The sequence below is a fragment of the Cyprinodon tularosa genome, unplaced genomic scaffold, assembly GCF_016077235.1.
Source record: "Cyprinodon tularosa strain WSP-4 unplaced genomic scaffold, ASM1607723v1 ctg121, whole genome shotgun sequence".
Lineage (NCBI taxonomy): Eukaryota > Metazoa > Chordata > Actinopteri > Cyprinodontiformes > Cyprinodontidae > Cyprinodon > Cyprinodon tularosa.
The window spans coordinates 1344613-1360980 of record NW_024038015.1 but is presented as its reverse complement, the minus strand read 5'-3'; the positions used below and the strand labels follow the sequence as shown (position 1 = coordinate 1360980).

The 16368-nt window shown below is 36.8% G+C and overlaps 1 protein-coding gene across 1 annotated transcript in view; it reads left to right on the top strand.

Moving 5' to 3' along the window:
• Positions 1 to 16368, top strand: part of b4galnt4a (beta-1,4-N-acetyl-galactosaminyl transferase 4a) — a 229398-nt gene that overhangs the window by 194099 nt on the left and 18931 nt on the right. The window contains exons 8-9 of the mRNA XM_038275583.1: positions 508 to 586; positions 15371 to 15437. Of these exons, the coding sequence (XP_038131511.1) occupies positions 508 to 586; positions 15371 to 15437 (146 nt within the window). The remainder of the gene's footprint in view (positions 1 to 507; positions 587 to 15370; positions 15438 to 16368) is intronic.

The window sequence follows — 16368 nt, the reverse complement described above, 5'->3', positions numbered from 1 at the left end:
GATTACCAGCATTTTAGAGTTTTAGAGTGAAGTTGTTGGCTTTATACATTTAAAGGCCCTATAAAATATGTTATTAGGGCTTTTAAATCATACAATTCCATAAAGATCATAGATAAATAATATAAAGACCTTTATATTTGTTTCAAAATATCAAATGTTAGGGTATTGTTTATTCTCAACTGTAACAAGAGCAAGTCGCATCCATTTAAAAGTGTGTATTACAAAACTTCCGTGTAAATGTATCTCTATCAACTGATTAAAGATTAAAAATCTAATAAGAATAAATTATTAATATAAAATGCGTTTTATGTTATTAAAATATATATTGTTAAAGATAAAAAAAAAGGTGCATTCGGAGACTGTAAATCTCTGTACGGGGATGGGTGGCAAGCCTTGTTAAACTTTTTCTTGATCCATTTGTATTTTATTATGATTAAAAAAAGGTATTGTTATATAGTCTAGTCAGATTTCAATCTAACAATTAATCTTTTTGTTTTTTCCCTTTAGCCTGATCTCATCCAGGCGATACTATTTTGAGATTCTTCACAAGCAGGATGACAAGGGGTCAGATCATGTGGAGGTTGGGGTAAGTTTAGTAAATGCTTTTTTTCCATCCATGTCTTATTGTGCTAATAAGGTTTTTGTTTACATACTGTACATGCTTTCACTACTCTATAGAAAACATGACTCTCTGGAAGAAAAAAAAAAGTTTCAACTTTGTACTCAATGGGCCGGATTTATCAAGATCCAATTTTGCGTGCAGTAATTTGCGCTCGCAAAGTGGAATTTTGCGCGAGGGGCTGAACCATGGTTTGCGGGTGATTTAACAAGAGCGATTGCGTAACTGGTGGCAGGCGCAAAACTGTAGGAGACGCCCTATTTAAATGATGGTTTTGCGCGTTTTGTGGTTTGCGGCAAAGTAGTTTGTAGTTTGTGCAAACTAGTGCATTAAGAAATTTTAATCTTACAGTGACACCACCCCCTCCAAAAAAAGAAATATATATATATATATATATATATATATATATATATATATATATATATATATATATATATAAACTTTGGCAACCTTTATTCCCTAAGGTGGTATGTGGCTGAATTTCTACTTCACCGCAGTAAGAAAAAAACACACAAACAAAAAAAAAATACGTGTTTTGTATCGGCCTGTAGAAAAATGCACATACCAAATGGCTCACAAGAAGTGACTGTGGATAAGATGACTGCATTGGCATGTTGCTCCACAGGCGCAGGGTGTCGGGGTTCTCCGGTAGGGCGTCAGGGCGACATGGCATTTAGAACGTCGGACAGCACTTCTGAAAAACGAGATTGGGAGATCCCAGATGCAAAAAAGTGCAATGTTGCAAGGAGTTTCGTGATATCTGGTATTGCGTGGGTCCTCCTTGTGCCTGGCTCCAAATCCATTCGGAGTTCCCCCAACAGCTCCAAAATGGCAATGCTGGATAAACGATATGTTTTGATGATCGTTTCCTCGTTCATTCCAAAAATATTCACACGGAGTGAAAAAATGCGTTCTCTGCGTCTCCTTGCTTCATTTCGATGTCTCCTTCTTCCGACAATAACCGCTGCCATGTGTGCGCAATTACGCATACAGACCATTTGCACCTTCTTTTGAAACGTGTTAAATATAGAGTCAGATACCGTTAGCAAAATTGCTTTCAGGTTTGATAAATCACTTTGCGAGTGCTAAATTAATATATTTACATGTTCTCCTCCCACAAGACGCACTTTTGCGTGTAAACGCCCTATATTGAATATTCATTGCAGAAAAAGTACTAAATGGATAAGAGACGCTATTTAGCACGTTTTAAAGACCAAATCCTTTTAGCACGCTGTTGATAGATCAGTTTGTACATTTTTTAGCGTGCGCAGTGAAATAGCTCACGTTTTAATACACGCAAACCTTTGATAAATCCGGCCCAATATGTTTGCTGTATTTACGTGTACATACTGCTAACTGTGTGCCGATATGTATTGACCTTATTTAAAGGTGTAGTGGAGGATTTCTGCAACTCTTTGAAAAGACCCACTGTCTCCACTTAAAAAAAGCATGCACATGCACAACCCTTTACCCGCTCCCTATTAAACACGTGCGAGAGCATGCACAAGCCCATTTCTCCTCATGCATGCTCTGTTTAAAAGTTGCTGTTTCCATCGCTCATACAAGCTTACTTTCCAAAAGAAGATTTGCAAGTTTTCCACTATGTCAGACTCACCACCAGTAAGTGAAAATGGGGACGAGCACGTAGGACGGCCTTAAGTAAACATATCACCAGAATGATTGACAGTTAGGTGGACCACTTATTTTGATGATCCAACCAAGAATAAGAACATCCTCCACTATACCTTTAAGTAAGGCCTTATCAATACATTTGAACCAGTTTTTCATTTCTCTGTAAAAAAAAAAACAAACATTATATTTGCGAAGAAATATCCTGTTTGCAACACTTAGCTGAAGAACACAGATGGCAAATGCCATTTGCAATATTTTAGGCAGAATAAAAGCAAAGTTTTTCGTAAATACAACTTATTGTGCAAAGTGACTGAGTCTCATGAAGGATCCCTGCATAGTTGTTGGACAGTAAGTGGAGACCTGACAATATCACAACAAGTAGATTAGCAAATAGCAGTTTACCCCTTTATGTAAAATTAAAACTAAAAGCCCCATGTTGCTCAATACCCTATTTGGTCTCACTTATAATGTTAAAGAAAACAGAACACAGTATCTTTAAGATATCTATTATTTTCCCTTTTTAAAATTATTTTGTCAATCGAGTACCTTCGCTTTTTTATCCATCTCTGTTTCTTTTTATTCCCGTCTCTCCAATGCACCATTTTCTATGGCGAGTGGCGTCTCCACCTTAGGCAAAGCTCCAAGATAAGTGGAACTTTACTTCAGGAAGTGTCAAACAAAATCCCACATGCCTTATATAAACTTTTACCCTTATTGTGTGGGCTGGTGGTAAAAAGAGATCATTTATGTGGGGATACAGGATATATCATTTAACCAGGTTCAGGTTATAGTAATCAGTTGGTACATAACACCAACGGTAGCTGTGTGACAGCTGGTCTTACTCTATATTCTTTTTTAACAACCTGACAATTAAAGTCATGCTATGTGGATTCATATGGACCTTATTGCTTACAGTCTTCTTGTGACATTTTTCACCTCCACTCTTTCCTTTTTTATTTGTTAGGTCTAAGAATCAGTGCCTTATTATTGTTGGTTTTCTGTGTTTCTTATCTTTGATTGGGGTGATGCAAATTTTGTGGGGACATTAAGATCATATTCTAGTCAAAGCTGCTTAAGAGTTTGTAAACAGTTTGTGATTTAATTGTTTTTCTGTGAAGGCCTCAAGTTTGTTAGAGTATTCGTGAACACAGGTTCAGTTACTATTTGTGCAATCCACAAATCTTGGCAAGGCAAGAAAAAAGTCAGAAAAAATAGAGGTGTCCCACTTGTCATATAATAGATTGAGCTAATATATGGAGGGTGTGCTTGTGACTGCTCATTACCCGGAGCACACAATCCCCATGGTGAAACATGGGCAATGACATGCTGCAGGGATGCTGTGCTTGAGCAAAGATGGAAATGCTGGTAATGAGAAAGTTGTTTAGGTTAAATACATGGTGATCCAGGAGGCAAATCTTATAGATATTGCAAAAAAAGTAACACTAGGATGGAGGTTCACCTTCCAGCATAAAAGCGTCATTACACATACAGAAACAGCAGGAATAAATTACCTAAAACTGTGAAATTATTACATTCTGTTCAAGACATGATAAGTGCTTTAATTAAGAGTAATTTTCATTTGAATGTGCTTTACTGGAGGCATCCATGTTTGTCACAGAACACTACTGCCACCTACCAGTTTGTGACGTCACAGTGCGGTATCAGCTGTTGAGCAAGTCCCAGTGCTGTATCTGGTGTTTGTCACAATGCACTATTATCCAAGTCATCTTAAAAACATTCTTCCTCGAAATATTGGCTACATATTACGTGTTTTTTCTCTGGCCAGAAGTTTGATAGCAAATCCTCCCTCTTCAAGTTGGCAATCCAATGACAAACCGGTGGTGGACCATGAATCAGAAAGGTGAAATAACGATTTTTTCTTTTCACTTCTACCCGATGTATTAAAACATCCAACTGCCATGCACGTGGACATTGTCCATTTAACTATAGCTCTCACAAATTGCAATGGTGAAGTCCTCTTGAAATCTTAAATGATTGTTGTTGATTGTGGTGGGGGGATAGTAGCTCCCATTGATTTTGCTTGTAAAGCAGGCAGAATGGCGCTCGGCTTACCGTACCGTTACGTCACTCCTGGAAGATGTCAGGAGTGAGGCGTTGCTCTATTTGGGCGAAAAAATGGCTGGTCTCTGACTCAGTGATCGTGACAGAAATTATTTTCATTTTTTTACTGATAAATACTAAATTCATTAAATCACTGCAAACCTATTCGTTTTAGGTATAGATAATGATCCATTGATTATCCCTTGCTGACCGGACTTTCCTTTAAAGTGTTAAAATGGCCAGGAATAGAAAACTGGCTTTAATTTAGTTCACTGTTCTTACAGTAGATGCTCTCCATTCACTGCTGTGGAGTTTGAAGGGCTTTACAATGAAAAATAAGCACATATTCTATTTTCAGGATGTCCAAAACTAGTAAATGCATAATCATTCCTTTTCCCACAACTCATAATATGCAATGATGTGTGTTGAACTAAATCAAGACAACTAAAAAAAAACAGGAACTGTTGTCATTATAATGCATCGAAATGTGAAAAGGTATAAGCATTTATAGTTGTTTTTTATAACATTTTTGCATGGACTGTATACAACTCTCTGCCTGAGTCTCTAGAATAAGCAGGTCTGACCGAAGGTTTCTAACAATGATGGGGTTTCTAATAAGTTCATGGATTAAGGGTCACAGCTCAATGTCAGGTCTTTCTATCATCTAAACCAGGGGTCACTAATTAAAAATCAGTGGGGTCCAAGTATATAGAAAATCATCAACCAGTAAAGGTCCAAAGATATTTTTAATTATAATCTGTTACTTTGAACAGAATTTAACACTGAAATAAAATGAGGTTTTTATGTTATACATTTAATTTTTAAATAAAAAAGTAGAAAAAAATAGAAGCGTTTTCCATTTTAAAATCTACAGTGTTTTTTAAAGTAGAGAATAACAATTGTTCAGTTTGGTATATAGACAATTTCCTGATTCACATATTTCATAAAATAACTGAACTGACTTTTTTTTAACCTTTTTTTATGGCTTAATGAGAGCAGTGGGCTTTACGCTGACCTGCAAGGTTTTAAATCTGGGGTTGATTAGCGACAAAGCCATTCTCAAGCACATATCAAGGTGCTCATTTTGATGCTGCGGAAGGCTTTACGATATTAACCTGAGAAGCAGCGCAAGTGAATTTAGAAACTGTCATTGAACATGCAGTAATTTATAAGTGTTTTAAATTAGGTTGGGTCCGGATTAGCCAGCAGGAGGGTCCAGATCTGGACCGCAGCCCGCTAATCCGTGACCTCTGATTTAAGCAAATACCCCCCCCCCCCCCCCCCCTCAAAAACTAGCTGTGGCATTTAATTTCAGGAAAACAGATAAGGACATTTTTGTCCATGGCAGTGGTGCAAATAAAATTTTGCCACACTCTGTAAACGGCAGATGTTCCTTCCTATTGCTGTGAGGTGAATTGAATTATAACCATCATTCTGTGGCTTTTCCACAGTGAGCAGTACATTCTTCTTAACAAAGATTTCATCGCTGTATCTTTCTCTGCTTTATCTATCTGTCAGGCTGTTGTCGCAATGAAAGCTTGTCTCACATTGCATCTTTGTGGCGCTGTCAGCAAAACAGACTTATGGAACACATTGAGAGCAGTATTTGTCGTTTAATGTTGCAGCAAGAGTGAGTAGATGAATGTCGTATGTAGCAAATCAGTTGCATGTTCTAGCTGCAATTCAGCAGGCTATGTTAGCAATTGGCTGAGAATCAAATATCTAGAATGCATGTCTGATCCCCTTAAGGCAGATTCTACTTCTGGAGGGGTGCTACTGGAAATAAAAAAGAAAAGGCCTACTTATAAGTCATTTTAGCAGCCTTTATTAAATAAACATGGCACAATAGAATGGAATTGAAATGTTCCTGTTTGCCCTACAGTGGGTAAATTAAGGAAATTTAAATTAAATCCACAATTTTCGCTATGCAATTATTTCAAGGTCATTCTTTTTAACAGACTATTCACATTTCCTAAGCCTAAAATCTGTCCAAGTTCATAAAATGTAATGAATGTGCAAGAAGCAAGTTGAAATGATACACTGGGTTGTGTGTATATGTGAGGGTTCTGTGTCAGTAAGACCCCAGTATGTGATTTAACAGTGGAATACATTTTACACCATAACAGAAATAGCAGATTTACTGTGACCGGCTCACAACAGCATTAGCCTGGGGCTCACATAAATCCAAAGATACTCAGGCCTTTATTCATTAAAGAGCAGATACTGTGGATTTTTCACTTCTTTTTTCTTAGCTGTGATTGAAGGTAAGCTCCATTTCTAAAGAATGTTTTTTGTTAAACATGCTGCACTAAAAGACATTATGAAAGTTTTTTGCACCAGCATACAAACCAAATATCCTTGTTCTAATTTAATTATATCTGTTGCATTCAGAATTTAAAAAAAAAATAGCTGCTTGAAAGGTTGAATATAAATAGTAACTGGTGCAGGAAAACCATTTTAAAATACACCATGCCCTTAATTTCCTAGACCCAAATGCATATTTAGTAGCAGTAAGAGGGAGTTAGATAGGGAGAGGAAATTCACCAAACCTGCACAGTCCTGTCACCTCCCTCAATAGCTTAACATAGCTAAGTTAGAATAAAGTAGTGTTTTCTGTCAGAGTAGAATGGCTGCTGAGCATGACAAATGACTTCATGAGCTTCAGTTTCATTAACTTTGTTAATTACCATCTGAATCTTTGTCAGTGAAAAACAGGACCTTTTCTACCAGCCTTAGGAAAAACATCCACTGATCTCTGCCTGACAGGAGGACAGAAAGTGTTTCCCATTAAACAGAATGATTGAGAGGATGACAGAGAAGAAGAAAGCAACACTTTAATTAGCAGTTGCAACTTAATAGAGAGGCATTGGTGTGAAGTTTAGATGTAGGATTTTAATAGCTCCATTTTTGCACTTCTGCTGCAACACACCTCAAACTCATGACCAAATATTTCTCTGTTGCACTTGCAGAGGCTCAGTGGCCAATCCATGCCTACAAAAGCATTCCAGCCTCTACCACGAATTGTTAGTCAGGGGTTTGAATGCAGTGAGTGTGTCCTACTTTTAACAGACATTTAAAAGACGTCTTCATTAAAGTCTTCATGCTTAATTTCAAATATGGTGAGAGGAAGAATTTAGATTAACTCATCAGGAAGGCCAACTCCGACCTGGGATGCAGCCTCAAGTCATTGCAGGTGACGGGAAACAGGGACTTTGTCTAAAAATACTCCTGAAGAATGTCTCATATACAAAGCATAATGCTGTTGCAGAGCAGGAAAGCTCATTTTGACAAACTTCACTTCTCCCAACAGACTAAGTACATTTTGTTCTGTTTTGCTGCTACAATAGATGCACATTTTATATGTTTAATAACCACAGAGTATATTTTTTGTATACCGTGAGCTCACTGTAATGTTTGTTAGTGTAAGTAATATTCTTACTATCTTCTTTTCTTTTTTTAAATCTTTTTGTGTTTGCTTGGTTTGACTTGTCACCTTCACATCCATGCTGGTACATCAATAAATTCTATTATATTCTTTTCGTTTAGGCCAGCTCATGAAAAAGAGACGATATTCCACTTAAAGTGTGTCTTTGTCAGATTTTGTCTAAGAACTCATACTTAGTTCCCCTACAAGATTCCTTAGTATTTCACGTGTTTGATTTTACAGAAAATAGATTTTGTCCCTCATCAGTGAAATCACATTGTGGCTCAGTTCAGGCATAGCCATCCTTCTTTGTTTTTGTTCCTGAATAAAAAACCTAGACAGAAACACCTCTAAAGGTTTTATGAATGGATGTTACTGAGGTAACATGACAGGTGATAAGGTACATTTATTAGGGGGAAAGGTATTATTTTTTGAGGTGGTGTATATTTCAAATGTTTTTTTGTTTCCTAAAATGAGTTTGTTCTTCTATCAGTCCATCCATTCCTCCATTTCCATGACCACTGTCCATGCATTGACTTTTACATTAATTTGGACATTCCTCTGCCCTATATTATTGGGTAGGTGTAGATTACGTTAATAAAACTTAATACTGACTGTTATAAATTGCTCAACCACTATTTTACTTTCAACTTTTGTATTTATAGTTTAATAAATGGCCCAAAAATTAAAAGCAGATGTACTGTGACACAAAGCCCACACATCCACAACCATCCAAACATCCTCTGAAAAGCTGCAGGTGCACCACCACAATATTAACAATGAATATGTTCACACACTGCAGGGCTCCTCTCCTGGCTCATTTATTTCATAGCATCAAGGTGATATTTCATCAAACACCTGCGGTGTGATAGTTTCACAGTTAGTTTTTTCACCCAAAAACTAACTATGACATTTTTCACGCCTCATATGGCAAAGTGTCTGCTAGGACACTTAGCCCTAAGTTTTCTATCAATAGGGCGAATCGGTTTACTGATTCTTGTGTATTTCTGTGGTAAAATAGGTGAGCCTGGCTCATAGTGTAGACTCATATTAAGGGGTTGGTTAAAAACTATCTTTAATATTAGTTATAGGGCACTCTTTCTTTTTTGTTTTTGGATGCCAATGTGTGTTAAAGTTTATTACAGCTTAATTCTGTTAATGTCTCTATTGGAAAATGACATTTTTTGGGTATGTTAGCCTTAAGCTATTATTCTTTTCTTCTTTTCTGTGTTTTTCAGCAACAGCAATTGATATTGTAATGCTAGTTGGGTCATTCTTGTTGTCCGTCTGTAATGTCAGTGCTTAGACTCCTCTGATAATGTAAAAATCCAGAATAGAACATTCAGTGCTCTGTCTCTATATCCACCTCCTCAACTCTCTCAAAACTGCTCCTCAATCCCCAGGCAAGACCTGATGTGACACGGAAAAACAAGCTCCTCTTTCCACATCAATGACAAGGAATAGAGAGTGACATTTATCCTCTAGCATGTAATTGTTTGGTTCTGTGCTGTTGCCAATTCAAATAAGATCATAATAGTTCTGTATGTCATCGTTTTCACGGCGCTATATTTATTTCCCCTTGTTTCTATGGTTTTCTTTATTGCTTAAATCTTTTCCATATTTTATTGACCATTTTACTGTTGTCATTTGTGTTCTTTGATGGCAGTATTTCTTCACTCTTCTGCTTACCACTACAGGTGCTGGTCATAAAATTAGAATATCATGAAAAAGTAGATTGATTTCAATAATTCCATTTAAAAAGTGAAACTTGTATATTATATTCATACATTACATACAAACTCATATATTTCAGATGTTTATTTTGTTTAATTCTGATGATTACAAATGACAACAAATGAAAATCTCAAATTCATCATATCAGAAAATTAGAATATTACTGAAGACCAATAAAAACAAAGGATTTATAGAAATGTTGGCCAACTGAAAAGTATGAACATGAAAAGTATGAGCATGTACAGCACTCAGTATTTAGTTGGGCCTCCTTTGGCCTGTATTACTGCAGCAATGCGGCGTGGCATGGAGTCGATCAGTCTGTGGCACTGCTCAGGTGTTATGATAGCCCAGGTTGCTCTAATAGTGGCTTTTAGCTCTTCTGAATTGTTGGGTCTGGTGTATTGCATCTTCTTCTTCACAATACCCCATAGATTTTCTATGGGGTTAAGGTCAGGAGAGTTTGCTGGCCAATTAAGAACAGGGATACCATGGTCCTTCAACCAGGTACTGGTAGCTTTGGCACTGTGTGCAGGTGCCAAGTCCTGTTGGAAAATGAAATCTGCATCTCCAAAAAGTTGGTCAGCTGCAGGAAGCATGAAGTGCTCTAAAACTTCCTGGTATGTGGCTGCGTTGACCCTGGACCTCAGAAAACACAATGGACCAACACCAGCAGATGACATGGCACCCCAAACCATCACTGACTGTGGAAACTTTACACTGGACTTCAAGCAACGTGGATGAAGTGCCTCTCTTCTTTTCCTCCAGACTCTGGGACCTTGATTTCCAAAGGAAATGCAAAATTTACTTTCATCAGAGAACATGACTTTGGACCACTCACCAGCAGTCCAGTCCTGTTTCTCTTTAGCCCAGGCAAGACGCTTCTGACGCTGTCTGTGGTTCAAGAGTGGCTTGACACAAGGAATGCGACAGCAGAAACCCATGTCTTTCATACGTCTGTGTGTGGTGGTTCTTGAAGCACTCACTCCAGCTGCAGTCCACTCTTTGTGAATCTCCCCCACATTTTTGAATGGGTTTTGTTTCACAATCCTCTCCAGGGTGCGGTTATCTCTCTTGCTTGTACACTTTTTTCGACCACATCTTTTCCTTCCCTTCGCCTCTCTATTAATGTGCTTGGACACTGAGCTCTGTGAACAGCCAGCCTCTTTAGCGATGACCTTTTGTGTCTTGCCCTCCTTGTGCAAGGTGTCGATGTTCGTCTTTTGGACAACTGTCAAGTCAGCAGTCTTCCCCATGATTGTGTAGCCTATAGAACTAGACTGAAAGACCATTTAAAGGCTTTTGCAGGTGGTTTGAGTTAATTAGCTGATTAGAGTGTGGCACCAGGGGCCATCAATTTTGAACCTTTTCACAATATTCTAATTTTCTGATATGATGAATTTGAGATTTTCATTTGTTGTCATTTGTAATCATCAAAATTAAACAAAATAAACATCTGAAATATATGAGTTTGTATGTAATGTATGAATATAATATACAAGTTTCACTTTTTAAATGGAATTACTGAAATCAATCTACTTTTTCATGATATTCTAATTTTATGACCAGCACCTGTATAAGCTGTAAACACAATGCTTTGCTGCTGGGCACCTGTCAGTGTATGACAGCAAAGTTCACATCTTTTAAATCTTTATTTGTTCTCTGAAGAAATGGTGCATTTAACATATTCATATAATTTTAACAATTTTTTGTCACAGCTATAAACTTTTGTGAAGTTAAACATTAGTATTGCTTTTAGGAATGTATTTTACAAACCTTTAGGAAAGAGTGTCAGAAAGAAAGCCATAAGAGGTCCTGTTTAACTCTGTACCACATGTAATACAGAAGCAAACATATGAAAGCCCTCTTGAGTCTATGTACAAAGCTTTATTTCGGAGGTCATATAACTCGAGTTAATGGTCTTAAAACCCCATTCCTATTACATATAGGAACAGTTTGTCCCCATGAACACATTGTGCAACGGGGATCCCTTACTTTAGCATTGGCAGGGAAGCTCTTAAGGGTTTGAGAAGATGTGATCACTTTTCCTTTTTTAATTTATCCAGTAGATACATACCTAAAATAGAAATATTAAGGCCTGAGTCTACAGTACCGATTGGCATAAATGGTGTTTTGCATTGCTTTATGGTCCTGAACAGTAGTTTAAAGCAGTGTTTCACAACCTTTTTTTTCACTTGCGTACCCCTTTGGGTATTTTTCCTTACCAGGAGTACCCCTCTGTTTCAAAAGTATTGATGATCGTCCAAAAGTTGAATGTACAATAACTGAGATAATGACTATTTCAAGACTAATTTCTGTGAGAAGCAGAATGGAGAGATACAGAAGTTATTTTTTCTCAGCTTTCATTAGACAGTTTAATGCCTCTTGAAGAACTGAGTTTTTTATTATTATTTTTTAATGTAATTATGAGTTTTTTTTATCCTATTTTATGTTTTTATCTTTGCTATTGAGCAGGTGAATTTCCTATCTATAATCTATCTATCTGTCTGTCTGCCTGTCTGTCTTTTGATTTGTGGATTTAATTTTTATAGTTATATTCTTTCCATCTCAAATAAAAAAAACATATATATGCTGCCTGGAACTTAGTATGGAATAGAAATAAATACAAATAAAATCATATTATAAACCTGTATTTATAAACGGCAGCTCTTCTGAGTAACTCTCTTACAGTCACATTTAAATTTCAGACTTTGAATCCGGAACAAAATCCAGAACGAAAATTATGATCAGAATGACTTAATTAGTTTTAAACCTATAAGAAAAACTTACTTTTTGGTTTAAAAAAGCTTGTTTAATTTTTCAGTTGGGTCCTCACAAAGCAGAACTGAGACAAGCCTTTTACTACCTAAGAGACAAATATTTTAATGTACCCCTTGCAATGAAATAACGTATACCCCCGGTTGGGAATCACTGGTTTCAATTACACTTTACTCCAAACTAGAGAACTAAGAGGGGACTGAGTTAAATGCTTCTTTTGTACTAGTTGCCCAGTAATTAGTTTAACTGTCACTTTTCTGTTTTCACAGCACAGCTGCAAGATTTGATTTTTGGCTCTTCAGCAACGTCTGCTTCCATGTCACTGATAAGAGCTACTGATAAACTGTTGTTCATGTCTTGGTCTGAAAAATGATGGCCTATCATGCAGATCAACTGCTTATAAACTAGTGAAAAAAGAAATGATGACAGATAAAAATGCTGTAATTTCTAGCAATTTCCCACCCAATCCTTTGCACACCTTTCTTTAAAAATTTCTGAGCTTTAAACTGACTTTACCTCATCACTACCGGTTTAACAAATGTATTTATGATCAGTTGTATTTATAATATATTTAGAACGATGTACTATAATGTTTTGACAACAGAAATATCGAAAGTAAATAAATGAGCCTCTCGGTACTTTACAGCTAAGACTGGCCCCAAATTATTTTAAATTGGAACACTCAGTCACTATTACATGATAGTAAAAACTAGAGTTGAAACTGTGAGTTGAGAAGTGGTTTAAATATTCAGTGAATTTGCATATATATATGTTCAAAAAGAACCTCCATTATAAATGAAGGTTTAATAAATAGTTGTTAGATAGTGGTTTGGTTTTCTACTGTCTCTTGGGCAGGTGCCATGAGGTGTTAAAGACACCTGTCTTGTTTCCCTGCCCACTCCCAAAGTGATTTTATTTGATCTCATTTTTGTGTTTGCACTCTGTCGCTTCGGGCCTATTGCCAGCTGTCGGTGGATAAGGCAGAGTTTAGGAGATCATTGATTGAAAGGATGCAGTTAAACTCTGTGCCCTTCTTGGAAAAAAAACAGACATTGGCAAAAAAAGAAAAGCTATTGATAAAGATGTACAAAAAGTCAGATGTTTCTGGCAAACATACAGTCTGTTAATTTTGATCTCAAGAGAATCTTAAGCAAACGTGAAAGATCAAGGTTTGTTTACGCAGTTATTTCCCAGGTGTTACAGTAAGATATCAAGTTTTGCTCCTCAAGCTTGTAAGAGAGCAGTTTAATCAAAGGAAAATACACAACAGTGAGCTTTTAGGTCTGCCAGACAAAAAAAGTCTTGATTATTAAAAATCAATATCAATAATTCTCCTGACAGTTTCTATAGAAGGAAGATGAAAACAATATTCACCCGTTTTATGGTGGAAGTTAAGAATTGTGAGATTTGCAGAGAAAGAAGGTTTCGATGGGGTTTGAACTTCTCTGTACGTCTATTTCAGTTATTTTATGTCTTGTTTTTTAGCAGTACAGCAAAGAAGGGCAGACTGACAACATCACAAAGGAATGTCTTAAGATCCAGTGTGTTATACAAGGACCAAGACAGAGTTCAGACTTGAATCTGGATGAACGTCTCTGGAGAGCTCAAAAAACTGATGTGCACAGATGCCTTCCATCCAATCTGAAGTATCTTGATATGTAATGGAAAGAACAATGTATGGACCTACGCAAAATTAGGCATGCTAGGCTCAGGCACCATGTTAAGAATGATTTGACACTATATATAATTGCTGCCAAAGGTGGACTAGTTACTAAGAAATGCAGGTATGTGAATCATTTTTGGCTGCACTCTATTGTGAGGTTTTTGATCGAATTGTTAATACAATTTTTTATAGGAATACAATCATGTCTTTGATATTCAGTAGAAGTAGCATTTGTTTCCCCTTGAGGGTCCAATCACTTCTTCACATATGTTTAGGAGGAACTTTTTTCTGATAGCTTAAATAATCTTTTGCAAAACGCACTTGGTTTTCTTCTTAGGGTGACTTTATGTGAACATCTGTTTGATCTAAAACAATACCTGGCAAAAAGGAAAAAAAAAAAAAAATGTAAGTTGGCAAATAACTTTTTTACCCAACTGTGCACACTTGAGAAAACTTTGTAAAGAACGGGGTATATTTAATACATAGGCAATGATGCAAATGTGTGTGTTACTATAATAAACAAAAAAACAGAAGCTATAAATGTTTAGTTTAGTTTAGTTTGTCCTTACTGCACTGTAAGTTGGGGGAAAGTAAACACCTTAAACTCATATGTTGCCTTGACTTTTTGTCTCTTTTGACTTTACCTGTGACGGCTCGCTTTTCAAGACATTTACACAGAAATAATAACAAAAATGGCAACGTCTTCGGCGGCCTGCTGAGCCGCTCCCTGCTGCTGCCCAGCACGATATTCCTTCTCTGTCCTTGTTTGATGCTCCTGTGTTTGCGTCCTTCTGTGGCTACAGTATGGTTGCCTAAGTGTCACTGCATCAACATGGCTGTGAACACAACTTGTTGTTGCTTGTTGTAAGTTGATGACACTTTTATGAAATGACACTTTATCTGAGTAAGAGGGTGTGTGTGTGTGCCTGTTGTCCTCAGACACTGTTGTAGATGTATTTGCATGGATTCTGAGATGGGTGTTTATATTTGTATTCTCTAAAGAAAGGTTAGAAAATGACCTGTCTCCCATGATTACATCCTTGGTAAGCAGAAGTGACGAGGTAATTGGGAAATCTATTTAGGAGATTGTTGCCTGTCTCTCTTCCTTCCTCTCCATGCTGTTCTATTTCAGGTCATTAGTTGATTTCCCTCAGTTTTTTACACCTCTGCTCTTGTTCTCTTTTTTTCTCAGTTTTCATTGCTTCCCCTTTCTTTAGTCCCTTACTTAACTTACCTCGCAACTTTTACTGCCAACGTATCACTCTGCTGTCTCTGCTCACCCAGAATTAATATTAATAGAAACAAAATCTTGGGATTTTCAGATGCTCAGCAACAGAGAGAATGTCACTTAGCTGACAAACTGGCATGAATGATTCCTGTTCACGGTTTCATATTCCACAAGTTGGCATTTAGAAGTGTACTCTAACACAGTTGCATTTCTTTCACCTTGTGTCTCATTCAGTGGCGACCATTTCTCCCTGGTCTGAAATATGAAGTGATAGACTCTGCATACATCTCCCTCTACACAGGTAAGAACTTTCCATGGTTACTGATAATAAACCTTGAATTTCAGAGTATTTAATCCCCATTTTTAAAGCATAGTTAAGATACTCTTGGTCGTACAGAAAGCTTAGTTAAGCTTTTATTTGAAATTACACTTGAATTACACATTTGTCATTCTTTTTCTTAAAACATGTTTAGATTAATTAAAAGAGGGGAAAATACCAATACAAGCCCAAAAGCCACTTTAAAGCTGCAGCTTTGGCTTAAGTTTTATCAACAGCATGAAATCTTTTTTTCTTTCTTTCCACCAATGTTTTGATTATAATGGAATTTCAGCTGTGCTTTATTTGTTCAAGGATATATACTAATTTTATTTTAAAGATTCATCTTTTTGGGTGTGGTCCTAAGAACAATATTTGGTATTAGGCAAAATTAACCACATTTCGTGGTACACTAGTTAAATTGTGTAACACAGGACCTTGGAAAAATGTTTACTGTATCTGAGAGAAAAACACATGTGAGAAGTTTTTTTTTTTTCTTCATAACTAGTATGATTGGTTTAACAACATTTGTTTAACCACATTTGTTGATCCACATATCTTTCTCTTTGACATTTAACATGATGATGAGTCGGATTCTGTGGATCAGTCTTCAGCTTAGACGTAGACTTAGACAGACTTTATTGTCATTTTGTACACACAGAGTGTATACAAAACAAAATTTTGTTCAGTACAGCTCTCAAGACATTTCCATTTCCAAAGTGCAGCAGTGATAAAATGTAAACATGGTGTAGTTTCCAACATTCAGTGCTGTTTTTTTTAACCCCATTTCATACAACATTTAGCAGTCTAATGGCACTGGGGAAGAAGCTGTTCTGGAATCTGCTGGACCTGCATCCAATGCTGCAAAACCTCTTCCCAGATGGCAGCATGGAGAACAGTCCATGGTTGGGGTGTA